At 44.9% G+C, this 27,342-nt stretch overlaps 1 protein-coding gene across 1 annotated transcript in view; it reads right to left on the bottom strand.

Moving 5' to 3' along the window:
* Positions 1-27,342, bottom strand: part of ITIH5 (inter-alpha-trypsin inhibitor heavy chain 5) — a 46,487-nt gene that overhangs the window by 4,512 nt on the left and 14,633 nt on the right. Inside the window, exons 5-12 of the mRNA XM_083366092.1 lie at positions 26,187-26,440; positions 25,272-25,441; positions 17,634-17,750; positions 13,026-13,197; positions 11,096-11,405; positions 9,229-9,785; positions 1,319-1,372; positions 605-721 (exon numbers count right to left, since the gene is read on the bottom strand). Of these exons, the coding sequence (XP_083222218.1) occupies positions 605-721; positions 1,319-1,372; positions 9,229-9,785; positions 11,096-11,405; positions 13,026-13,197; positions 17,634-17,750; positions 25,272-25,441; positions 26,187-26,440 (1,751 nt within the window). The remainder of the gene's footprint in view (positions 1-604; positions 722-1,318; positions 1,373-9,228; positions 9,786-11,095; positions 11,406-13,025; positions 13,198-17,633; positions 17,751-25,271; positions 25,442-26,186; positions 26,441-27,342) is intronic.

Below are 27,342 nucleotides of genomic sequence, written 5' to 3'. Positions count from 1 at the left end.
AGACTGTGAGTTCTAGAACCACATTAGTCATGCAAGCAAGCTGAATGACTCTGGGCCGGCATCTTTATACATAACCTGTTGCTATTCTTCCCCTGTTTGCATGCAGTAAATCTCAGTATGGTACAGAGTTGTATTTTTCTTAACGTGCAAAGAAAAGAGCCACAAATTGTATCATAGTGGGGTAGACTGGGACGATCTGTTTCCCAGGAGGTGGTAAGACGGTGGCTGAGTTCCCACGAACCACTGGATCACAAACAGTGCACTTCAGTTTAGTCTGGCTTGTTATGTGATTCCAACGGATCTTTAGCAATTTCCTATTTTTGATGCGGCAACTGTTACCTCCCAGAAACAGCGTATTGTTCTTGTCAGAGTTGGGCATTAATTGTGGGTATTAAAACCAACAACAGAGGAAACGCCATTAATATTTGCTTCCTTGTTTGAAATTGTCCCAAGTTGACTCTAAACCTTGTCCTGTCCCATGAACGGATTTGGAGGTGGAAATTCATCAGTGTTTCCTTTCCATCCACCCCTTCCGGCCAGGCCAAGCTTCCCCCAACTCTGTTGACGGAATAAGTTAATACCCCCAGCTTCGTGGTTCCCTTGCCTGAGTACTTGTGATCCGAAACTAATCTAAGGATATCTCCGGGTTGCCCATCAATGTTGAAGCAGATCGTCATCTTGCTCCGCGGCAAGTCAATGACAAAATGAGGGTCACCGTCCGCTGGAGAGACAATAAAACAAAACAAAACAAAAAAACAAGAAACAGGAAGAGAAACGTTAATATTCCTACAAGCCACTATTCAGCATTTCAGTTCCTTCATGTGGATGGTCCTGAACTTGTTTTAGGCCTGGAGAAGGGGAAAGAAAGAAAGAAAGAAAGAAAGAAAGAAAGAAAGAAAGAAAGAAAGAAAGAAAGAAAGAAAGAAAGAAAAAGAAGAAGAAAGAAAGAAAGAAAGAAAGAAAGGAAGGAAGGAAGGAAGGAAGGAAGGAAGGAAAGAAAGAAAGAAAGAGAAAGAAAGAAAGAAAGAAAGAAGGAAGGAAGGAAGGAAGGAAGGAAGGAAGGAAAGAAAGAAAGAAAGAAAGAAAGAAAGAAAGAAAGAAAGAAAGAAAGAAAGAAAGAAAGAGGAAGGAAGGAAGGAAGGAAGGAAGGAAGGAAGGAAGGAAGGAAGGAAGGAAAAAAGGGAAGAAGGAAAGGAAGAAGGGAGAGAGGGATGAAGAAAGGAGAAAAGAAAAAAGAAAAGAAAAGTCTTGCTTGGCAAACTTAGAAGACCGAACGCAGCCAAAGCCTTGTATTTTTGTTAAATGGTGGACCACCTACCTGAAGTTCTAGTTACATTAATTGTTGGCTCCTCTGATTTTTCAGGAATAGAGCCTGAAACGAAAGGGGGGAAATGAGATTACACAAAACAATACATAACACGCACAGCCCAGCCCAGGACAAAGTACTACTATGCCTCCCCCAGAGAAGAACCATGGCTGGTTTACATGTTAAACAACTTATTTGCCACTGTGTCTATACAGATAGTGCAATATACTGCAAACCATAATGACAGCTGTCATAGGCCGCATTTACGCGGCCGCACTGACAGCTGTCAAAAAAATGACACTTGCGCAAACGCTCCCGCTAGCACACGCGGCCGTTTGACAGCTGTCAAACGGCGCGCATGCGCATACAGCCGCGAGCTGTCAAAACCGCGGCTATCCCACAGTGACAGCCGCGAGCTGTCAAACACTGACGCATGCGCACTCACCACCCAACTGTCAAACTCACGGCAAGCCCGGCGGCCGCCGCAAGCTGTCAAAGTTGGCGCATGCGCAGTCGCGGCGACGAGCTGTCAAACGCCGGCCGCCCGCCAAAACCAGCTGACAGGATTCCCTGCCCAGTTACCCGCTAAGCGTTGTCGCTGGGGAAATTCTGCCCTGCAGCTGACTGATTGGCCCCCTGTTCTTGGAGGGAAAAATGCGCCCAGCTGATTTGCTGTCCCGTTTGACAGCTACCTATATAAGCATGTTGTTTACTGTTCCCGTTGTCCGGGCTGACAAAATAAACCTGTTTAACGAAGACGCGTCTCCCTTGTCCTTCCTGCCGATGAATCACCTGGCGACGAGGGTGGGATCCCGGTACTAGCTGAAGCCACGGGCCAGGAGTGTTGCTGTCCGGTCAATCCGCTGAAGTCACTTGCTAAGTCACTGACCGGACAAGCCAACCTACCAGGCGCCCAAAGTACCGCGGACCCCGAATGGCAGCCCTAGGACACATAAGGGAGTTCGACGTCCGGCACCCCGAAGGATGGGAGTCGCATTTGGGCCAGGTCGAGGGGTACCTCCTCGTAAATAAGATCACGGAGGACCGCCACAAGGCCGCCGCGCTCCTATGCCTGAGCGGGCCAGCGGTGTACGACATCGCCGTTGGCCTCTGCAGCCCGGACCCGGTCACCACCATTCCGTTTGCCGAGCTCACGGACCGCCTCAGCAAACACTTCGTGCCAAGGCGGTCCGAACTGTACTGGCGGCTCTCGTTTGCCCGTCGGAAGCAGCAGCCGGGCGAGACCACCACCGCGTTCATCGCGACCGTCAGGCACGCCGCCCGCAAATGCCATTTCCCCGACCTGGAAGACCGGATCCGCGATCAAGTCATCGCCGGTCTCCAGAACCCGCGCCTGCAGAGGAAACTTGTGGCAAAGCCCACAATGGACCTCGCAGAGCTCACGCTAGAAATAATGGCATACGAAGATAGCCATCGCGACGAAATCGAGTCGTTTGGCGAAAACCCGGGCAACTCTGTCCATCAGGCCAGGGAACTCGACCAGGGGCCGCCGGAGCCCGAATCCGGGGTCGACGCGATCCTCTCCCGTTTCAACCGGATGACCGCCGGCCGGGAAAGGAACCGCAACCAAGACCGACAACCGGGCCCCAACGCGAAGAAGCCGCAGGCCAACGCCAGAGCAAAGTGTGCCAGTTGCGGCGGAAGCCATGCCCGAGCCACCTGCAGGTTTAGGAACGCGAAGTGCCACGGCTGTGGCAAGACCGGCCACATCCGACCAGCATGTCGCAGCCTAAACCGGGAGACCCTCCACGACCTTGACGAGATCCCCGCAGGTAGGACAGTCCCTCCCCGCCCTCAACCAAGGGTTATAGGGTCCATACGCTCCTTAACTAAAACCCCCGCTAACAACATCCCCAGAGCCAAAGTTAGGACGTGGGTCAAAATACAGGGAATCCCCTGCGAAATGGAGGTCGACTCAGGATCCTCCGTTTCAATCCTGTCAGGAGACACCCTCCAAAAGATAGCCACCAAAACAAATCACCACATACCTATCCAACCCTCCAGGGTCTTGCTGGCAGATTTTCAAGGGGCGCAAATAGATTTAAAGGGACAAGCCGTCCTAAAGGTCGATTTTAAAAAATTCTCTGGCCACTTAACAGCCCAAATAACCAAGCAACCAAGAACTAGTTTGATAGGACTAGACTGGTTTGAGGCATTAGGCATTCGCCTCGAAGGAACAAACCGCATCCAAACCGACTCTTTAGACAATATCTGCAAAAAATTTGCAGATGTGTTTGACGGCTCACTGGGCAAATACAATGGCCCCCCCATCGACCTCAAGTTCAAACCAGAGGTCGGGCCAATTAGAATAAAAGCCAGGAAAGTTCCTTTCGCCCTAAAACCGAAAATAGACAGAGAAATAGACCGGTTGCTCAAGCTAGGAGTCCTAGAATCAACTGACAGCGGAACTTGGGAAACCCCCATAGTGACACCTGTCAAACCCAATGGTGACGTCAGAATCTGCGCTGACTATAAAGCGACCCTCAACCGCGCACTCAACCCGCATGCGTACCCAGTCCCGTCAGTAAGAGACGTTCTATCAGAAATAGGGTCCGGCTCCATTTTCGCCAAACTAGACTTGGCACATGCCTTCCTGCAACTCCCAGTAACCAGGGAAACCGCAGAAGCCCAAACCATAGTGACGCACAGAGGGGCGTTCAAAGTGAACCGCCTCCAATTCGGCATCTCAGTGGCACCTGGAATATTCCAGGAAGTCATGGAGCGCACCCTCAAAGGCATCCCCGGAGTCTGCCCGTATTTTGATGACGTCCTCATCGCGGGCGATTCCACCCAGTCCCTAGCAACCAGGCTGCACGAAGTCCTCTCGAGATTCCGCGCAGCTGGCTTAAAATTAAAACGTGAGAAGTGCTCAATCGGAGTACCCTCCGCAGAATTCCTGGGGTACAAAATAGACGGCAAAGGCATTCACCCCACCAACGCAAAAATACAGGCAATACAAGCCGCACCCCCCCCAAAAAATAAAACGGAGCTCCAGGCATTCCTAGGGCTCCTAAATTTCTACCATTCATTTCTACCCGCAAAAGCCACAATAGCAGAACCCCTTCATAGGCTCCTGGACAAAGGGGCCCCCTGGAAGTGGACTCCACTTCACAATGACAGCTTCAAACAGCTAAAACAATTACTTTCCAGCGATACAACCATATCGCACTACAACGAAACCAAACCCCTATGCATCGCCTGCGATGCTTCACCTTATGGCATCGGGGCAGTTCTCAGCCATTCCCTTAACGATGGCACGCAAGCCCCAATCGCTTACTATTCAAGGACACTTTCAAAAACCGAGCGCAATTACGCGCAAATAGATAAGGAAGCCCTGGCTATTGTGGCTGGAATTAAAAAATTCCACGACTACCTCTACGGCAGGCCATTTACAATCTATACAGATCACAAACCTCTCCTAGGCATATTCACATGGGACCGCCAGACCCCGCAAATTTTATCCCCGCGAATGCTTCGCTGGACAACATTCCTCTCTGCCTACTCCTATCAGTTAATCTACAAGCCTGGGAAGGAAATGTCCCATGCAGACGGCCTTAGCAGGCTCCCACTGCCCCAGATAGACCCCGACCCAGCTCCAGCCGGCCAGGTCCTGGCCATCCAAGAACTCACAGAATGCCCAGTAACTGCCAAAGACATTGCAATTGCCACAACCAGGGACCCCACCCTCAGCAGGGTACTCTCATGGGTCACATCAGGTTGGCAATCAACCTGCCCCTCTCCCTCCATCCAACCTTATTTTGCAAAAAGACAAGAGCTTTCAACACACTTAGGCTGCATCCTTTGGGGCTGCAGGGTAATAATCCCCTCATGCCACAGAGCAAAAGTTCTCCAAACACTACATGAGGGCCACCCTGGCATTTCAAAGATGAAGGCTCTGGCACGCAGCTACATCTGGTGGCCTTCCTTAGACAGGGACATCGAGCAGCACGTAGCCGGCTGCTATCTCTGCCAGCAAACCAGACCCTCCCCTCCACACGCCCCAGTCCACAAATGGGAAACCACTTCCAATCCTTGGTCCCGCATCCACCTCGATTACGCAGGACCATTCCAGGGACAAACATTTTTAATCATTGTAGATAGTTACTCTAAATGGCTGGAGGTTCTCCCGGTTTCAAGCACCACTTCAGAGGCCACTATTCAAGCCCTAAGGGGAGTTTTTGCCACCCACGGTCTACCAGATGTCATAATCACTGACAACGGACCTCAATTTACCTCCCGTGATTTCCAGATCTTCACGAGGAGGAACTGTATTAGACACGCAACATCGGCTCCGTTCCACCCGTCCAGTAATGGCCTCGCAGAGGTCATGGTAAAGACCACCAAAGACTCTCTGCGCAGGATAATCGTCGGAAACTGGCACCGTCGACTCGCCCGCTTTCTCCTCGCTCACCACTCCACTCCCGTGTCCACCACCGGTAAATCCCCAGCGGAACTGAGATGGGGTCGCCGACTGGTCACTCGTCTTGACAGACTGCACCCAGACAGGCCAGCGGCCGAAAAAACCAACAACTTGCCACACAAAACATTCTCCAAGGGACAAAATGTCTGGGCCCGAAATTATGGGGGAAGGGATAAATGGACCCAGGGGGTGGTTCTCGATCAAACTGGGCCCCTGTCATACACTATCAATGCTGGCACGGGACTCACACTACGGAGACACGCAGATCAACTCCGACCCAGGTCACCCCCCAACACCTACACGCCAGAAACAGCGACGGAAGAACCTGCACCCCCCAGCACCGTTCACCCAGAGATTGTCCCCGCTCCAGCCGATCTTCCTCCCGAGGAAGCCCCCGCAACAATAGAGAAACCTCCACCTCGCAGATCCACGCGACAGAAAAGGCCGCCAGCATACTTACTGGACTTCGAATGGGCCGGGAGCGCGCCAACAAGTTCTAACACTGTTAAAAGTTAAATTAGATTACCTTGTTCAGTTCAAGGGGGGGGAAAGGGGTGCAATATACTGCAAACCATAATGACAGCTGTCATAGGCCGCATTTACGCGGCCGCACTGACAGCTGTCAAAAAAATGACACTTGCGCAAACGCTCCCGCTAGCACACGCGGCCGTTTGACAGCTGTCAAACGGCGCGCATGCGCATACAGCCGCGAGCTGTCAAAACCGCGGCTATCCCACAGTGACAGCCGCGAGCTGTCAAACACTGACGCATGCGCACTCACCACCCAACTGTCAAACTCACGGCAAGCCCGGCGGCCGCCGCAAGCTGTCAAAGTTGGCGCATGCGCAGTCGCGGCGACGAGCTGTCAAACGCCGGCCGCCCGCCAAAACCAGCTGACAGGATTCCCTGCCCAGTTACCCGCTAAGCGTTGTCGCTGGGGAAATTCTGCCCTGCAGCTGACTGATTGGCCCCCTGTTCTTGGAGGGAAAAATGCGCCCAGCTGATTTGCTGTCCCGTTTGACAGCTACCTATATAAGCATGTTGTTTACTGTTCCCGTTGTCCGGGCTGACAAAATAAACCTGTTTAACGAAGATGCGTCTCCCTTGTCCTTCCTGCCGATGAATCAGATAGTCCTCGACGTAAGACCACAATTGGGACTGGGGAACTTCTGTCGCCGTGCAATGCGGTCATTAAATAAGTCAACACATAACTGCACCTGATCTGACAACTTTTTTTGCCGTAGTTGTTAAGTGAATCCAATTCCCCCCCCTCGACTTTGCTTGTCAGAAGTCAGCTGGGAAGGTTGCAGCTGGCAATTTCATGACTCTGGGATGCTGTGACCATCTTAAATGCTTCCAGTTGCCCAATTTTTGATCCTGTGACTTGGGGACACTGCAACAATTGTACGTATAAGGACTGGTCATGTCACTTTTTCAGCACTGTTGTAACTTTGAACAGCCATTCAAAAAATGGTTGTAAATCAACGACTGCCTGTATGTAAAGGTAAAGGTTCCCCCACACATGCGTGCTAGTTGTTTCCGACTCTAGGGGTCGGTGCTCATCTCCGTTTCAAAGCCGAAGAGCCAGCGCTTGTCTGAGGACGTCTCCGTGGTCATGTGGCTGGCATGACTAGACACCAAAGGCGCACAGAACGCTGTTACCTTCCCACCGGAGTGGTCCCTATTTTTCTACTTGCATTTTTACGTGCTTTCAAACTGCTAGGTTGGCAGAAGCTGGGACGAGTAACAGGTGCTCACTCTGCTATGCGGCACTCGGTATTCGACCCGCCAAACTGCCGACCTTCTGATCGACAAGCTCAGATCAGCCTATATGTACTTTACCTAATTATCCTGATATTGTCAATTTGGGTTTCAATATTTGAATACCAATTCTCTTCTTTTGGTTAATGACCACAACAAAGATATCCCAGCTTCTATTTTGGGATTGGAGTAGAAGTTTAAGAAGCAGAGGCTCATAGTGTTTCGCCTTTTAATTCCTCAAAAAGAGAAAATTACCCTGGTTTTGAGAGCTCAGGGATGATCAGCAGTTAGTTTGTAAGGTTTAAGACGGATATTTCATCTCTTAACCTATTCCCAGAACTCAAGAATCCAAATTCTTAGTCCCTAATCACTCAAGTGGTTGTGGACCACATCTGGTTCATGGGTCAAGTCACTGATCGCTGCTTTAGAGTTTGAGTAGTGCCATGTGGCCAGTATGCAGGTAGCGCTCAGTTTACAACCATAATTGAGCCCAAAATTTCTGTTGCTAAATGAGACGTTTGTTAAGTGAGTTTTGCCCCATTTTACGACCTTTCTTGCCACCGTTATTAAATGAATCTCTGCAGTGATTAAGTTAGTAATACGGTTGTTAAGTGAATCTGGCTCCCTCATTGACTTTGCTTGTCAGAAGGGGATCGCGTGACCTGGGGACACTGTGACCGTCTTAAATATGAGCCAGTGGCCGAGTGTCCAAATTTTGATCCCTGGACCACAGGGAGACTGCAACGGTTATAAGTGTGAGAAACGATCATAAGCACTTTTTTCAGTGTCATTGCGGTCTCTAAATAAACTGTTGTAAGTTGAGGATTACCGGTAAGCAACTCATTTGTGTCTGAAAATCAGCAGCAAAGATCCTGAAAGACACATTTTAGAACACTTGGCCTGCCACCTGCAATCTTGACTCATTTTGGAGGAAAATATTTGTCTTCCAGAGCTGTGCAAGGGAGTGGGGGGGGTGGGGGTGGGGGTGGGCTGGAGAGGATGTTACATGAAGAGGCATTGAGATAATCACAAATTTCTTCCCTTTCGTATCTGCATTGTGATGTTGCACACACATAAAGAGTAAAAGGTCTTGTTTTTTTTCCAAAAGGCAACTTTTTTTCCCAAAAGAGCCTTGGTGGAGCAGTGGGCTAATGCCTCCTTAAGTAACACCAGCTGCCTGCAATTAGTGCAGGTTCGAGTCCCACCAGGCTCAAGGTTGACTCAGCCTTCCATCCTTCCGAGGTAGGTAAAATGAGGACCCAGATTGTTGGGGGCAATAAGCTGACTTTGTAATAATGCCGCTTGGGGTGTGTGTGTGTGAAAGCCCTAATAAGCAGGCATATACATAGAATGAAGGCTACTGCTAAGCTTGTAAGCTGCCCTGAGTCTTCGGAGTAGGGCGGGATATAAATGGAATTAAAATAAATAAAAATAAATAATAAAACTGAACTGTCTTGTTTTTTTTTCCTTGAAAACATTTCACTTCTCATCCGGAACTGAAGAAGCTTCTTGGATGAGAAGCAAAACATTTTCAAGGGGGGGGGAAAAAAACTAAGAAAGTCCAGTGTCCTTTCAGAAAAAGCACCTTCGGGACAACCGTCATCTGGATAATTGAGGATCTCCACCGACAGTTGGAGATAGTGTTGTCATGGCGTGATGGTGCTTCTCTCGTTTCGATGAAAGCACTGGATCCTGCAGAGTCTTCTGCAATTGTCCTTACCTGGGGGCACCTGGTGGCCTTGAAGGCCCTGCACGATTTCTCCAACGCCTTCAGCTGAAGGACCAGCGTAGACCTCCATTGGGGGCTCCACTTGAAATGGAAGGGTCTTCATCTTCAGGGTGGTGAAGGGCATGACAAAATTGTAAGCAAGGGCCAAATTCTTGGCCCTTTCCCTCAGAAAGGCCTTCTCCTTGCGGTTGTCGCTCTTCAACCAGGAGGTCAACAATTCCTTGATGGTGAGGTAACTCCAGGCCCGCTCCACGTAGTTTTGATCAGTTGAGGAGTTCGGTGGTCCAACAAAACTCGCCTCAAGGAGATTCTGCCCAGAAAGATCGATGGCCACGTCAGTTTTCAGGAGGACATGCTTGTCACTGTTGCTGGCTGTCACTTCTACATGCAAACTGTGGGCGGTCTTGTTGAAGAGTTTTCCAGCAATGACAATTTCAGAGCCATTGAAATAGTTGGGGAAGAAATTCTGAGTCACTTGCTCCACGCTCTCCACAGGATAATCCACCCGGATGTCCGACAGAAGTGGGGTACCAATCTCATCGTAGAATCTGCATAGAAATAGAATAGAATAGAATTACAGCTGGAAGGGACCTTGGAGGTCTTCTAGTCCAGCCCCCTGTTGAAGCAGGAGAACTTATACCGTCTCAGACAGGTGATTGTCTAGTCTCTTCTTAAAAATCTCCAGTGATGGAGCGCCCACGATTTCTGGAGGCAAGCTGTTCCAGTAAGGTTAATTGTCCTTACTGTCAGAAGTTTCTCTTTAATTCCAGGTTGCTTCTCTCTTTGATTAGTTTCCAGCTATTGTTTCTTGTCCTGCCTTCAGGTGCTTTGGAGAGTAATTTGACCCCCTCTTCTTTGTGGCAGCCCCTCAAATACTGGACCACTGCTATCATGTCACCCCTGTTTCTTCTTTTCTTTAGACTAGCCAAACCCAAGTCCTGCAGCCGTTCTTCGTATGTTTTAGTCTCCAAGTTAAAAGTGAATCTCGTCCATTCAAAATAATAATAATAATAATGGATTTCAAACCAAGGTGTCTGAATTTCCACATTGGGCTCAGCCAAAGAGCTCTCTAAAACTTGGTTTAGAAAAATTTGGGAATCCAGCCAATCTAAACTAACTTCTGTAAGTTCCTTATCCGCCTTTTCCAAGATAACGTTTAACTTCCTCTGATAGACAGCTGGCCAATATAGCTGACTCAGAAGGACACTGCATTTAGCAGCTGGCACTCTGCCCAGCTCAACCAATAATAGTGATTAAAGTCACCGAGTTACAAACAGAGACAATGAGTTCTAGTCCTGCCTTAGACAGGAGAGAATAACAGAATTGGGAGAGACCTTGGAGGTCTTCTAGTCCACCCCCTTTGCTCAGGCAGAAGACCCTATATCATTCCAGACAAGTGGTTGTCCAATCTCTTCTTAAAAACCTTTAGTGCTAGAGCACCGAAAACTTCTGGAGACAAACCGTTCCACTGTCAGGAAAATTCTCCTTCGTTCAAGATTGATTCAACTTGCCTCCAGAAGTTGTGGGTGCTCCAATATTGGAGGTTTTTAAGGAGAGATTGGACAGCCATTGGGATCCTGCCTGAACAGGGGGTTAAAGAACTCTGAAGGTCTCTGAAGCCTAGGAAGAAGAAGGCAAGGTGAGCCATTTCTGAAAATCCACATAGTTCCCAGATTTAGGACTGATTTGAAGAATTGTTATTAACAACAACAATTTGTAAAAGAATTTAAAGCTGACCTTCGGGAAACTATTAAGGAGAGAAGGAAGGCAGAAAAAAGTCATTGGACTTGGGGAAGGCTGACGCAATCTAACAGAGGTCCAGAAAAAGAGAGAGTAGGGAATAATTTTTCTCACCAACCCTTTAAGGTGAGTTGCAGCATCCTCATTGCCCTGGATCAACCTCATCATCCCACAGTTCTCCAGGGCCAACCTCTCCAACAAGTGCTGGTCAACATCATTTCCAATGCCGATAGTGAAGACGCAGAACCTGTTGCGAATGGCTTCCTTCAGATTGTTGACAATCTTGCTCGTCTGGATCTCCCCCATCGTTGGACGCCCATCGGTCAGGAACACCAAGAGGGAGGCGCTTCGTGATTCAGCTTCATTTTGGGTGATGTAATCGTTGAGGATTTTTGCGCTGGTCTGTAGAGCATCGTTAATATTGGTCCCTGTGACAATTCCATGGAAATAAATGTGATGTTATGTAGGTTAGAGGTGTTCAACCTTGGCAACTTTAAGACCTGTGGACTTCAATTCCCAGAATTCACCAGCCAACCTTTTTGGGAGTTGGTCCACCCTTAGATAACATTGCAAAGTTGAAGTTAACCACCTGCATTTAGACATGACTGCTTGGAAGGTGTGTGTAGACTTCTTAGAAATATCCAATTTACTACAACAGGAGACAAAATTCCCTGCCTTGGGATTCCATACCATAGAAGGAATATACAAAAAGAGAGAAGGTCAAAAAACATGAGGCAGGCCCAGAAGATTTTCAGTGCCACTACAAGAGCATCAAATAACAATGGTTGAGGCTGTCAGAACTTCATACGTCCCGAAGAAGGAGGAGGAGGAGGAGGAGGAGACAAAATGATGCTGGATTAATTAAAGCAGGTGGTGATACGAGGTCTGCCAGAACCAGGTTGCCAACATCCAGATGGTCCTCCACTGGCAGCCAAGAGATGCAGCCCATCCTACAATTTGCTGCTGTCCTTCAAATGTTGGCAACCCACATCTGGTAGCTGCACATCTGCTTCTTATGTAGGGGACCTACGATCTTCCATCTTACCATGCTCTTGGCAAAGAGGACTCTGGACTGGATTTTCAGCTGGATTTAGTCCAGGATTGAAACTGCACTGGATAGTGCTGTCCATGGCCTTTAGCAGACTTAACTGATGAGCACATACCGTATCTCTTTGCAAACAATTAATGCCGTGAGACAAAACTACACCGTGCAGAAATTCTGCCTCACGCATTGGGGTTAAAAGCCTCTCCCTGTTAATTTACTAACGTGCCTTACGTACTATTATTATATCATTAGAGCTTTAAATGGGGGTTCAGGTAGTTGTCAACTTACGACCAATCCCTTAGTGACCATTCAAAGTTACGACGGACCTCCCCCAGACTACATGGCCCAGATTTGAAGTTCTAATGGCTGCCTCCTCCTCCTCCTCCTTCTCCTTGTGATTTATTTATTTTTATTTAAGAAGGCCACTCAACGCATTCTCCGTGATTCTGGGCTGCTGACAAAGATAAAAAGCCGATACAAGAACCATTTTTAAAAAGCAACTATTTGTCACCTTTTTGCAGCACCTTGTGGTCACGTGACCACTATTTATGATGTTTTTGGCCAGGCACTGGCCCTTAGTTATAATTTCCAGCAAAAAAAAACCCCTCTCATTGGTGACTGATCCTGACAAGGCAATCATTTTGTGGTGCTACCCACCCCATGAGCTTAATTTTCCTAATGGGCCACTCAGCTCAGAAAAGTTGGATTATGTCTTGCCAAACTGGGAGATGGTGAATTCCAGTCCTGCTTTAGGCATAAAAGTTGACTGGTTGATTTTTTTTTTTTAGCCAATCACCAGAGGACTTTGAGTTCTATTCCCGCCTTATGCGCGAAAGCCAGTTGGGTTACTTTGGGCCAGTCCTTCTCTCTCAGCGCGACCCACCTCACAGGGTTGTTGTTGTGGGGAAAACAGGAGGAAGAAGGGTTATTAAGGTATGTTCACCCCCTTGTGTTCCTTATAAAAATAAAGAAGGCAAGCTATCAATCAGTATAATAAGATTACCTTCATTAGGGGGCGTGCGATGGATGTGGAAGATGGCGTCTCGTATGTTGTTGGAAGTGACAGGCACCAACTGCTCTTCTTTCCAGACCTGGATTTTATTGGAGAAGCCAATAATGTTGAAGTGGTCTTCAGGCCGAAGGTCTTGGAGGATGGTGAACAAGGCCTCTTTGGTCTGGAATGAAACAAAATGGGGCCAGTAAGGGATTTTGTGTGGTTTATACAGTGGGCATTGTGACACCATGACGATCCAAGGATGTGCTTGCCACTGATCAAACACGTGGCATGGAGTTTGTGTGCTTTTTTATAGCTCACAACTATGGAATGTAGCCCAAAACGAGGGGCACCCATCATATGCAAAAAAAAAAAGATTGAGTGATTTATTCTTTTGCAAAAAGGTCTACACATCTGCACAGCACAGCTGTAGACCAAGGAATTTTCAGGGAAATGAGGAACCTTGGTTCTCCAGATGTTATTGAGTTCAGTGGCTTGGTTCACCATTAGAAGGAGTGAAACAAGGATCTCAAATGGCAGATACTAAGGACAGTAAGGTTAGCTCCGTGGTTGCTGCTTCTAAACCAGGGGTAGGCAACCTTGCCTCTTTTATTATGACTCGTGGACTTCAACTCCCAGAATTCCTGAGCCAACATGGCTCAGCTTGGAAACCTCTCCCTTTCCCCTCAGCATGGCTGGCTCAGGAATTTTGGGAGTTGAAGTCCACAAGTCATAAAAGAGCCAAGGTTGCCTACCCCTGTTCTAAACCAAAGTTCTTTCTCAACCTTGGCAGCCTGAAGATGTGTGGACTTCAATTCCCAGAATTCCACAGACAGCATAGAGTTCTGGGAGTTGAAGTCCGAGCATCTTCAAGCTACCAGGGTTGAGGGCCACTGTTGTAAACCATCAGATGACGCTCATCCTTGGAAGAAATAACCATTGTGCTACCCATCCTGTCTTTTGCCTTCAGTGGACTTAACACTTCCATTAACCTGAGATAATACGACTAATAATCTCAGATTATGAGAGTTCCTCTCCAATATCTGCAGGTCTATAAGCCCTCTGTTCTGCAAGGAATGGAAACATAAAGACTGTGATGGAGCCATCATCTATTCTTATAGTTTATGGATTTACCAGTGGTTTTCAGATTTAATCCCTGGAAAAGACAAAGTTTAAATAATCTAAAATTCATTCTGACGTTCAGGCTGAAATCCTATCCTCTTTATGGAACCTGGTCACCAAACCTATTTAACTTCCACCAGGATGGTGACACTTGTCTCAGGTGCTAAACGGGCCTCACACTAGCATCCTGCCTTCCCACCCTATCGAACTCCAACTTCCATCATTCCCTAGCACAGTGATGGTGAACCTTTTAGAGTGCCCAAACTGCAACCCAAAACCCGCTTATGTATCATCGGCTGCCAGGTGGGCGTGGCCCTTTGGGTGACTGTGGCCCTTTGGGTGGGCGTGGCCCATTGGCTGGGCAAGGCTGCAGAGATAATGGCAGACTGGGTGGAACTAAAAAGTTCAATCAATTCCAGTTTTGTGAGATCTTTTTTCTTCCCGCGAGAAGTTGAAATCGATTGATTGATTGAACCTTTTTTTTTTGCATACGGCGGTGGAGGCCTAAAGCGAAAAGGTTTTATAAAACCCAGCTGAAGGCCTAAGACTGGGGCGATGGCCCGCGTGCCCACAGAGAGGGCTCTGCGTGCCACCTTTGGCACCCGTGCCATAGACTCGCCACCATGGCCCTAGCATATGGGCCAGGGACAATGGAGTTGTACTACCAGCCATCATCTATGGCTTGTGTTTTATCATCTATGCTTCACAGAGTTGGATAAAAGAGCACAGCAAACAATCAAGCTACATCTTGGCGCTTCCTTTCTGTCTCAGATCAAAACTGGTGTTTTGGATCTCCGAGGCAAGGATAAATTTGGAGAAGATTGCAGAGTTGTTGTTCCCTTCTAATCACGCATGGACGTTAGGGACGTTGTGATTAAACACTGCAATGGGATTCAGAGTTAGTATTCCAGCTGGTGGCCTTGCCATTACATCCAAGAGCTATCAAGGACAAGGCTTTATTTATTGATTTCCTTAGTTCTCTACCATAGTACTGATGAGATAAAGGAGAACACCCACCCCCTCACCCCAGATGCAGGCCATTTCTTTGCATTAAAACCTTTACTTTCAGATATGTTAAGTGGCCTTGAATTACTTGTTGTTTCCAATCTCACCGTCCCTTTTGTAAAAGAGGGAACAGCTGTGATATTTTCCGTTATCTCTAAGCCAAAAACTTTGGGGTCTCTGGCCAAACTTGGTTTTTTGTGGTGCATGCCAGGATTTATGCTCCAAAAAAGTGAAAAGAACACAGGGGGAGGGGAGAAACACAAGCAAATGTTATCTTAAATTTAAAGGTAAGCAAATTGAATGTTTAAATCAATGGATTAAAATGCTGGTAGCGTTTGACTCGCAACCACAATTGAGTCCAAAATTGTGCTTGCAGATCACTATTGCTAAGTGAGATAGTTGTTAACTGAATTTTGCCCCATTTTGCAACCTTTCCTGCCACAGTTGTTAAGTGAATCACTGCAGGTGTTAGTTATTAGCATGGTTGTTAAGTGAATCTGTCTTCCCCTTGCTTGTCAGAAGGTCACAAAATGTGATCCCGTGACCTCAGGAGACTGCAACCGTCATAAGAATAGAACAGAACAGAACAGAACAGAACAGAATAATAGTCACTTTAAATGTACATTAATTGGCATATATTAAAATGAAATGTGTTTGCATACAGCAATCAAAGGGTCACCACCTCAGATATACACTACATATATACATACATACATACATACATACATAATACAGAATTATGCATATACCCAGATATATTATATGACACAGAGAAACAAAAGTCTAGTTCAGGTTATGTATACGTGCATGGCGAGAAAAACGAATCTGGCAAGTTTGCCAGACGGATGGCAGAGGGAACAAAGCTGTTACAGAATCAGGTCGTCCTCCTATAAATACTTCAAAACCTCCTCCCAGAAGGGAGCAACAGAAACAGATCATAAAGTGTGTGTGCGTGTATGTGGGGGGTCTCTTAACAATGCTTTGATCTTTAAGCACATACAGTATAAGCGCTTATAAGCAGCACCCTGAATATCAGGCAGTGAATTTCCTGCGGTCTTCTCAGCTGTCCTTACCATTCTCTGTATAGACTTTCTGTGTCAGCCACGGCTGCCACCAAACCAGACAGTGATGCAGTTTGTTAAAATGCTCTCAGTCGTGCCTCTGTAAAAAGTGGCCAGGACAGAAGGAGAAAGATGTGCCCTCCTCATCCGACGCAGGAAATGCAGAAGCTGTTTTGCATGCTTCACTAAGGATGACGTGTGGACAGATCAATTCAGATTGTTAGTTATCCGCATCCCCAGATACTTAATACCGTTGGCCACCTCTACATCTGCATCCTTGATACTAAGTGGAGTATGACTATGCCGGCTCTTTCTGAAATCTACAATGATCTCCTTTGCTTTATCAACATTCAGAACCAGGTTACTTTTCTTGCACCAGAGCATTCACCTCTTTCCTATAAGCACCTTCATTGCCAAAATTCTGATTCCATGACCTGCATGTAGATGCTGCCATAGTTGTAAGTATGAACAACGGTCATAAGTCACTTTTTCCAGTGCCGCTGTAACTTCAAACAGCCACTAAATGAACTGTTATAGCTCGAGGACTACCTGCATTTCCTAGATTCTGAAAAATGTCCTCCTTCTGTTGCAATCAAATGTTATAATTTGTTGAGAATTGAGGAACAAGGTTGCAAGGGGTACAACCAAGACATTTAGGGATCCTGTGGGCTGCCAATTATGTACCCCACTTTTAGAGCTTGAGGTGCCTTGCAAGGGACTCAACCTTGTCTCCTTCCCTTCTTGCATATCTCCTGAGCTTTGGGACCAAACCCTTCCCACCTGCCACAGGTCTTGACCTGTTCTTTCCAAGAGGTTAAGTTCATGACGCAGAGACAGACGGGGGACCGTGACATTTCCATCTCACAATCCCTCACTTGTTGCCCAGTGTGGGATGAAAAGGAGGCCCACGAAATGTAAGCCCAGGCCATTCCAGCAGAAGACAAGGCTCAACTGTTCAAGCGCTAACCCAGAGCAGGCCTCTTATGAACTTATAGACTGGCAAGAATGATCTCATTCTGGGATGGTTCCAAGTTCAGCCCTTTGCCATTTCCACTGGGCACTGAGTTATGTCCTTTGCTTGGGATGTTAGATAACTCTGACGTAACTTCTGCAGACAGAAAGCCCGTTGAAGGAAGTTCATAAGCTCTTGTGTGGATGTGTTTTGGTGCAGGCCTTCATCCCAAGTCAAGGATCAGCATTGTTGGGCACCAGCCAAGGTCCGTCTCGCCAGCTCCCAGATCTCCACAGAGACTGGGCTTTGCACAACACAACTGACCCAGTTTTGGGAGCTGACCTCCACACCTCTTCAAAGCATTGGTCTAAAGTGAGGCAAAACTGGGCAAAACAGATGCTCCGATCTAAAATCCCAGATATGGGATTTAAATCATGGATCAGGAATCCCACACCCCTGAGCACGGACGTTCCTCACCTGCTTCATTTTGGTGCCCACCATGGAGGCACTTCTGTCAAGGACGAAGACAATGTTCTTCGGCAACGCAGGGAGATCTTTGGGGGCAAAATAGTGCACGAAATAGCCATCCAAAACCTGGTGAGATAACGAAAGAAGGAGAGGTGTCTGTGGAGATTCTCAATCAAAACAATCACTTCAGAAACATATTGCACAGCACAGGAGAACAAACTCATAGGGGACAGGATTCAGCAGGCCATCTGCATCTGAAAAACAAAGTTCATTCTTTCCAAGACAGCAAAGTCCACATTCTGGACAGTGAGGACCACTGGTTTGAAAGAGTGGTCAAAGAGGCCACTAAGTCAAAACTGAATAGTCCTCTCTCAACAGAAGAAGTGTGTGTGGAGGGGGGGGGACACGACATCACCTATCTCCTGTTTACAACACAGTCCTTTCAACAGTTCCAAGAAGGCTCCACACCCATTTGCACCACTCAGGTGACCCTGAAGGCACAGTTAAACCTCCAAGGGGCCTCAATGACTCTCAGAAAGAGTGCTAATGACCAGATGACTGCAAGGAATATAAATCCTTCCATTCTCCACCCTTCAGTCAGAACCAAACAAGCATCTTGGATGAGAAGCAAAACGTTTTCAAAGCACAAAAAAAAAAAGCAAAAATGTCAAATTGCCTTTTGGAAAGAGCACCTTTGGGAAAAGGAGAGAAAAATTAGGAATTTAATCTCACATCTACCATATTGCCAAATCTTGAATATCAGCAAATCCTGAATTGGGAATTCTAAATGGGGAACCTTCTGGAATAATTGCTTGATCACATGCTGTTAAAGTTATTGTTGACTCTGAGCAGCCACATACAGGTAGTCCTTGAATTACCACTGGTCACATAGCAACCGTTCAAAGTTAGGACCGACTTTCAAAAGGGGACTTACGAGCCAGATGTGAAGTTTGATGGTCGGGCCCCCTCCATGCTCATGTGGCTGAACTTTGGGTGCACAGCAACATGGCCACATTTGTGGGTGTTCGCAGCATCCCATGGTCACACGACTGCATTTTATAACAGTTTACTTCTATTGAAAAGTTTTAAAATACAGTTTTCCTTTAAGAATCCCCCCTTCCCCCTCCCCCCTCCCCCCTCCCTACCTCCCCCCTCCCCCCTCCCCCCCGACTTCCCAGAGCTAAATACAAGGTATATATATATAAAGCAATCATAAACAATCATATACTAACAATTATAAACTCTAAAATCCATCACTCTCTAGCTTATATAAGATAAAACAAATAATAATAATATTGAATATGTATAAAAAGAAACTAAGATAATAAAAGAAAAAAAAACAAAAGAAGACTTATTCAAATGCTACATAAAACTCCTTAACCCTATACTTGTTCTGGATAAAATCAATCCATTTTCTCCATTCCATAATATAGCGTTCTTGCGAATGATCTTTCAAATAGGCCGAAATCTTCGCCATCTCTGCCAGGTCGGAAACCTTTAAAGTCCACTCTTCTATAGTCGGCAGTTCCTCTTTCTTCCAGTATTGGCCTATCAAAAGTCTTGCCGCCGTAATTAAATTCAACATCAGCTTGGTGTCCACAACTGTGGCATCTGTAATTATTCCCAACAAAAAAAATTGCGGACAAAACTTTAACCTCTGTTTAAAAATCTTCTGCATGTTCCACCAGACTTTTATCCAAAAAGCCTTAACCTTTTTACAAGTCCACCATATGTGAAAATATGTTGCATCTTCATCACCGCACCTCCAACATTTAGGCTGATAATTCGGATACATACTTGCAAGCTTTTTAGGATCTAAATGCCATCTATAAAACATTTTGTAAAAATTCTCTCTTAAATTTTGAGCTTGTGTAAATTTTACGTTCCTCACCCAAATCTTTTCCCACGTGTCCATTGTGATGACTTCCTGGATATTTTGGGCCCATTTTATCATACAATCCTTAACAAGCTCTGTTTCTGAGTCAATCTCTATCAATGCAAGATATATCCGTTTAATATGTGCTGGTCCCTGATTCCTAATTTGCTTTATCAAATTTTCATCAGTCATTGTAAATCCATTTTTCTGGTCTTCTTTCCACCTGGCCCGTAACTGAGTATATTGAAACCAATTTTGAACAACCTTCTCTTCTCGCAAGAGGCTATATGATTTCAAACACCAAACGTTTCTTTCCAAACTGAGAATCTCCTTGTACGTAGTCAAATCATGTTTGAAGCCAGCATGTATATTTTCTATTGCGTGTTTTGGAATTGCCCACAATGGTATCTTGCAACTTAACTTATGTCTATACTTCTTCCAAACTCTCAACAATGCCTGTCTTAAAATATGCACTTTAAACACATTATCTACCTTATCATACAACAAATATGCATGCCAGCCAAACAACAAATCGTGGCCCTCAAGATTTAATAACCTCCCTTGCGTCAAATTAATCCAGTCACTTATTCCTACTAATGCAGCAGCTTCATAATATAATTTAAAATTAGGCAATTTAAGGCCACCTCTCTCACGAGTATCCTGCATAATCTTAAGTTTAACTCGTGGTTTTTTCCCTGCCCACACAAATTTATTGATACCTTGCTGCCATTCCTCCAGATTAGAATCTTTCTTAAGAATCGGTATCATTTGAAATAAAAATAAAAATTTAGGCAGGACATTCATTTTTACTGCTGCAATCCGTCCCAACAAAGACAATTGCAATTTTTTCCAGCTCTCCAATTCTTTTTGAATTTTCCCCCATAATTTTTCATAATTATTTTTATATAGCTTTGTATTAGAGGGCGACAAAATCACCCCCAAATATTTAACCCTTTTAACAATCTCAAATCCAGTTAATCCTTCTAAAAGGGCCTTTTGCGGTGTTGTCATATTTTTGGCCAAAATTTTTGTTTTTTGTACATTAACCTTAAATCCAGAAACCTTCCCATATTGTGTTATTATCTCCATCAGGTCCACAACAGAGTTCTCTGGCTGGGTCACTGTAACAACCAGATCGTCTGCGAATGCTCTCAATCTGTAGTCCTGATCTCCAATTTGAATCCCCTTAATTTTTTCCGAATTCCGAATTTTAACCAATAATATCTCTAATGTTAACACAAATAAGAAGGGCGATAACGGACACCCTTGCCTTGTGCCCTTCTCAATATTACATACTTCTGTCAAGCTATTATTAACTATAATTCGGGCAGTTTGTTTTTGATATAATGCCCTAATCGGTTGTAAAATTTTTTCCCCAAAATCCATTTTATCTAAAACTTTCAACAAAAATTTCCAATTCAATTGATCAAAAGCTTTTTCAGCATCTAAAAAAATTAGCACCGCAGCAATCTGGTTGTTCCTTTCCAAAAACTCTAACACATCAACTATATGCCTCACATTATTTTTCATTTGCCTACCACTAATAAACCCTGTTTGATCCCCATGAATCACCTGTTGCAGAACCCTCATCAGTCTATTAGCCAAAACCTTAGCAAATATCTTGTAATCTGTGTTTAAAAGCGATATCGGTCTATAATTTTTAACTTGAGTAGCATCTTGGTCTTCCTTCGGAATCAAAGAGATAAAAGCTGTTCTCCAAGACGGTGGCACCTTTCCCCCCCTCTGGATTGTCTGGAACAGTTCCTTTAACGGTTTTATCATTTCTAATTGTAAATTTTTATAATAGGCCGCAGTCAAGCCATCCGTACCTGGTGCTTTATCCACCTTCAATTCCTTAATTGCTGTAAAAATTTCTTCTTCTGTGATCAGTTGATTAATCCCTTCTTTTTGTACTTGCGTAAAAACCGGGATGCTAGCATTTTCCAAATATATATCAATGTCTTTTTCATTAATTTTCTCCTTAGCATATAATTTAGAATAAAAATCCACAAAAGCGTCCTTGATAAGGTCCTGTTGAAACACAACCCTTCCTTTATGCTCAATCTTGTCTATATTAGAAGCCCTTTGTTTTTTCCTCAATCTATAAGCTAACCATCTGCCTGGTTTGTTAGCGTTACAAAAAGTGTTATGCCTGGCAAACCGCAGATTGGTTGCCACTTGGTCAGCCATTAATTTATCAAATTGTCCTCTTAACAATTTAATAGCCTCCTTAGTCTTCACATCCTCTGAATTCAAAATCAAAGCCTTTTCTTTTTCCTTTATTTCATTCTCCAGTTCTTTCCTCCTAGCTTCCACAGCACGTCTATGTTTGTTGTTCATATATATCAACACCCCTCTCATGTATGCCTTGCTAGCATCCCACACCATGTCCATAGAAATACCTTTGTTCATATTAGTTTCAAAAAAATCCTTCATCCGCTGTTTGCATTCTTCCACATTTCTCTGATTTCTAAACAAATTCTCATTTACGCGCCACGAGCGCCTGTCTCTTTTCTCCTTATCGATCTCTAACCACACTGGACTATGATCAGAAATAGTTCTTGCACAAATCTTCACCTTTTTAGTCCTCAAAAAAAAGTCATTAGTCACCAAAATAAAATCAATCCTCGAAAAAGATTTATGTCTATCAGAATAAAAAGTATAATCCTTTTCCTGCAAGTGTCTCTCGCGCCAGATATCTCGCAATTCCAAGTCATCCTTCATTTCAAAAAAAGATTTAGGCAGTCTAGCATGACTTGGAATGCGCTTAAAAGCTCCAGCCTTATCCATCTGTACATCCATAACACCATTCCAGTCCCCCATAAAAATAAAAGATTTATAATCCAACTGGGTAAGCTTTGTATAAAGTAAACTAAAAAAGTGAGCCTGTTGTTGTTGTTGATTAGGGGCATACAGTCCAACTAGAAGCGTCTTTTTGCCTTCTAGCAACAAGTCTATCAGTACGTATCTTCCATGCTTATCTGCTTCAATTAAATCCGCTGTTATGGCACTTTTAATATAAACAACCACTCCATTTTTCTTATTCATTGCAGAGGCAACAAAATGCGTACCCAGTCTTGAGTTCAATAAAAACTTTTGGTCCATAGCCCTAATATGCGTTTCTTGCAAACATATAACATCTATCTTAAATTGTTTCAAATATTGAAAAACCTTCTTTCTCTTCTGTGGTGAATTTAGTCCATTAACGTTCCAAGTCAAAAATTTAGTTGCCATGCATATCCTCCCAAAGCTCTTGAAGCACTGCTTTGATAGGACTATCTTCTTTAGGCCGTGCTCCTCCCACTGCTTGGCTATGAGTACGTTGTGAAGATTCTGAAGACTTTTGCTGGTCTTGTTCTTTTATTTTCTTTGCTCTTTTTAAAGCAGCACGCGTTACCCTTTGCTCTCTAGGATCATCCAAAGAGGTTGTAGCTTGATCTCCTCCAGCACCATTTTCCTCAGTTTCATCCTCTTGATGTTCTCCTTTTCCTTCTCCAGATCCCTTTGCAGCTTCCAGAAGTGTTAATGGGGTTGCTTTTAAAACAGTATTATAGAAATCACGCGCTTGCTTCACAGTAATCAACCGGTACCTTTTGCCTTCATACATCACCATCAGCCCGTCTGGAATCTCCCATCTGAACCTTATATCTCGTTGCTTGAGCTCTTGCACAAGAAATGTAAAATCCTTCCTTCTCCTCAAAATCTTTGGAGGGATCTCTTTTAAAACCAAGACTTCTTGATCAGCAATCACAACTTTAGCATCATAGGCAGTTTGTATAACTTCATCTCTGATTTCTCTTTTTGTGAAGTAAACCACCACATCTCTAGGCAACTTTCTCTGTCTGGCAATCCATGAGTTTACACGGAACACTTTATCCATAGCTGCTCTTATTTCAGATGCTGGCTGATTCAATACCACTTCAAAAGCCTCAGAAACCAGCTGCTTTAAATCTTCCTTAATGTTCTCTTTTAAACCTCTGATTCTAACAGCAAACTGCATCTGGTAATATTGGGCAAGGCTTAACTCCCTTTCCATTTTGTCTCTTAAATTTTCATTCTCCCGTACTTTAACTTCTAATATTTCATTCTTTTGAGTCAAATCATCCAATTTTTCATCTAAATCTTCCACACATTCCGCCACTTTATGCACTGAAGACAAAATGTCTACCTTCATCACGCTGAGCTTCTGTTCCATCCTCTCTTCCATCCTCTCCTCCAGTTTCTCCAATTTCTCCTCCATCTGTGCAAATTTATCAGCCATTGATTGATTAATTGACTCCAAAAGTACCTGGGCATGTTTATCCAAAGCATCTCGTAAGTCCTTCGGTGTCAGTACATCAGGAGGGTGCAACGCCTGTAATGATGATTGTTGCACCGGAGAAGATCCACCACTCCGAAGAGTTTTAGGGGGAGGTTTAGCCGCCATCTTTTACTTTTCAATTGTGACGCACTTTCACTTAAAGTTTAAAAAGTCCATCAAGCTCGAGAGTATAATAAAATAATCCTCTTCACCTTTTCCTCTTGTACCGCTCTGCCTGCTCCTTTAATCCATAGTCCTTTCTTCAGGCAGGGGTGGTCGCAGACGCCTGGCTCTGCTCCAAGAAGTCCGGAGCAGAGACGCCAGCCAGCTGGGAGCAACCCAGGCTTCGGGGGAGTTCAATCCTTCAGCCGCCCAAGCTCCAAGCTCAGGCGGCCCCGGAGAACTCTACCCCTACCTGGGGCCTCACCCCCTCCTCTTCTCCCGAGGAGGGGGCTTCAAATTCGCCCGAACAGCTGATCGGCGCTGTTTCGGGCGAAAAAACAACAGCTGAGCCGCGGGCAGCCCGGGAAGGCTGTCTCCGTCGCCGCGGAGCCACCGGAAGTCCTAACAGTTTACTTCTAGTTTGGTAAAATCATGCCCATAGCAAAACATTGGGTCTCTTAATGACCATGGCATTCATTTAAGGACTGCCATAAAAAGGTCATAAAGTTGGGCCAGTCGCACGTTTTACAACCTTTATGACATATCACCATAATCGGCAGCCTTATTGCAATCATATCTTGAGGACTATCTGTGGATATATTTTATCCTTGATCTGTCTCTAACCTCGTCTGCTCCTGAGTTTTGCCGTTGGATGCATTTTAAATAGCGGATGGTAATCGTTCCCTGGCTCTTGCGTGCTTCTCCAAATGGCGAGATTTTGCTATTCTCATAAGAGCTCACCAAAATTGGTCAAGAGTTTGCAATATGCAATGAAACGAAAGGCGAAGGGATCCTTTTATTGATGGGAAAAGGGCACCAGCCTGTTACAGGCAACTTATGACCACAATCCAGGGCCAGAATTTCTGTTGCTAAGCAAGACTGCAACCATCATAAATTTATTTATTTATTTATTTATTTATTTATTTATTTATTTATTTATTTATTTATTTATTTATTTATTTATTGAATTTTTATACCGCCCTTCTTCCGAAGGACTCAGGGCGGTGAACAGGGCATATAAATAGAAATACAAAAGTTAAAAAAAAAGATTAAATAAATATGAACAAAGTATATGAATTTTGATGCTGCAACACTTTATAAGTACTGCAACATTTATAAGTGTGAAAAATAGTCATGAGTCTCTTTTTCTGGTGCTGTTGTAATTTGGAACAGTCACTAAACCAATGCTATTAAGTTGAGGACTACACCCACCAAGAAGCGCTGGTAGGAATGCTGGGCTGAAGATCATCTCCAAGAACAAACAGCCAGAAATGAGATGATAGACATTCTACAACATTCTACAACATACCTGGACTTCTCCAACACTCAATTCTCTGTTAACATCATATTGGATGGTAAAGTCTCCTAGCATGCCATTCCTCGCGATCTTGGCTTGCTGGACCAAGTTGGGACTGAAGGTTACTTTAGCTAAGGTCTTTGTCTGGCCAACCATGGTTGAAGGGGGTGGAGTGAGGTGATCTGTTGAGAAAGTAGAGCATTATTTTATTATTTCATTTCATTTCATTTCATTATTTATTTTAATTTTATTTAATTTTAATTTATTTAATTTTATTATTTATTTTATTTTATTGTTATTTTGTCTTTATTTTGTTGTTTTATTATATTATTATATTTATTATCTTATTTTTTTGGATTGGAAAACTGGCTTGCTAGATCAAAGGGGAGGTTATGTTCACACAATCTGCTTGACCTGATTCCTGGAATAACATTTCTGGGTTTCATAAAATAGACGATGATGATAATTAGCTTGTGGGTCAGTAAATTTTAGGAAACCCAACAATATTAATTCATAATATTAATGTTAAACAGGCTGATTTTGTACAACTTGCACACACGCACACACACACACACCCTGAGCTGCTGAGTGAAAGGCAGGTTGTACTTTTACTCAATAAATAAGTTTTGTGGCTGTGATGGTACATGAGAAAGACGTTTAGAAATGGGGCAAATAAATGCTGCCTGGGGAATGATCAGATAAGAGACAGCACAGCCCTCAGCTGCATAACAGGTGGAGAAAGAGCGTCAGGAGGGATCCTCCCTAAACTATCAGCCTGTAAAACAGACAGCGGGCAGATTTCTACTTTCAAACTTGCAAGATTCTGTTAATGTAGCCTGACAATAAATTATACTAAACTCATCGGGTCATGTTTCCTATCTGGTCTACCTGGCAGGGCTGGCAGCCGCCCTCATTTTATCCACTCACCTTCAGTGCTCCCTGCTCCCTTGCCTTTGTTATTTTGGAGAGGGAGAACTTCCAAAGAATTAATTCCCGAATTCTCAAGGATGTTCACTTCCACACGTAACTTGCCCACCAGCTGCTGGGGTCGTATGCTGACCGTGTACTGATACTTCCCCAACCGTCTCTGTAGGAGCTCCTCGTAGTGCAAGATGAAGGTGGCTTCAACCTTCCGGGGAATTAATCCAGAGGCTTTGAAGGTCTCCATTCGGTTTTCTCTGCTGGAAGAATTCAAAGACTTTTTAGCGACACATCTTTCCACACTTCCTTGCTGTATACTAAGGGTAGCTGGGGCCAATGATGAGAATAGGAGGGAAGGAGCAAGAAGAAGAGGCTTCACAGGCTGAAGAGATGGGTGTGGTGGTCCAACAACAGCTGCTGTCAGCCTTATCAGGTAAGGTAAGGTAAGGTAAAGGTAAGGTAAAGGTAAGGTAAAGGTAAAGGTTCCCCCGCACATGCGTGCTAGTCGTTTCCGACTCTAGGGGCTGGTGCTCATCTCCGTTTCAAAGCCGAAGAGCCAGCGCTTGTCCGAGGACGTCTCCGTGGTCACGTGGCCGGCATGACTAGATGCCAAAGGCGCACGGAACGCTGTTGCCTTCCCATCGTAGTGGTCCCTATTTTTCTACTTGCATTTTTTACGTGCTTTCGAACTGCTAGGTTGGCAGAAGCTGGGACGAGTAACATGCGCTCACTCTGTTACACGGCACTCGGGATTCGACCCGCCAAACTGCCGACCTTCTGATCGACAAGCTCAGCATCCTAACCCACTGAGCCACCGCGTCCCTTTATCAGGTAGACTGGGCAGGAAATACAGCCAGATCAATTAATTATACTTTACAGGTAGTCCTCGACTTACGACCACAATTGAGCCCAAAATTTCCATTGCTAAGCAAGACGGTTGTTAAATGAGTTTTGCCCCGTTTTACAACCTTTCTCGCTACTGTTGTTAAGTGAATTACTGCAGTTTTCCAGTTAGTAACATGGTTAAGTTAATTTGGCTTCCCCATTGATGTTTCATTATCAAACTAGGAGTCACCTACCACAGATGATGTTACCTAGTTGGGTAATGAAATGTCTGCAACAAAACCCCCAAGATCAGAGAACATCAAGGACCGCACAGTCA

The sequence above is a fragment of the Vipera ursinii genome (genome assembly GCF_947247035.1).
Source record: "Vipera ursinii genome assembly, chromosome: 6".
NCBI classification, from domain to species: Eukaryota; Metazoa; Chordata; class Lepidosauria; order Squamata; family Viperidae; genus Vipera; species Vipera ursinii.
This window is presented reverse-complemented; position numbering and strand designations above follow the sequence as displayed.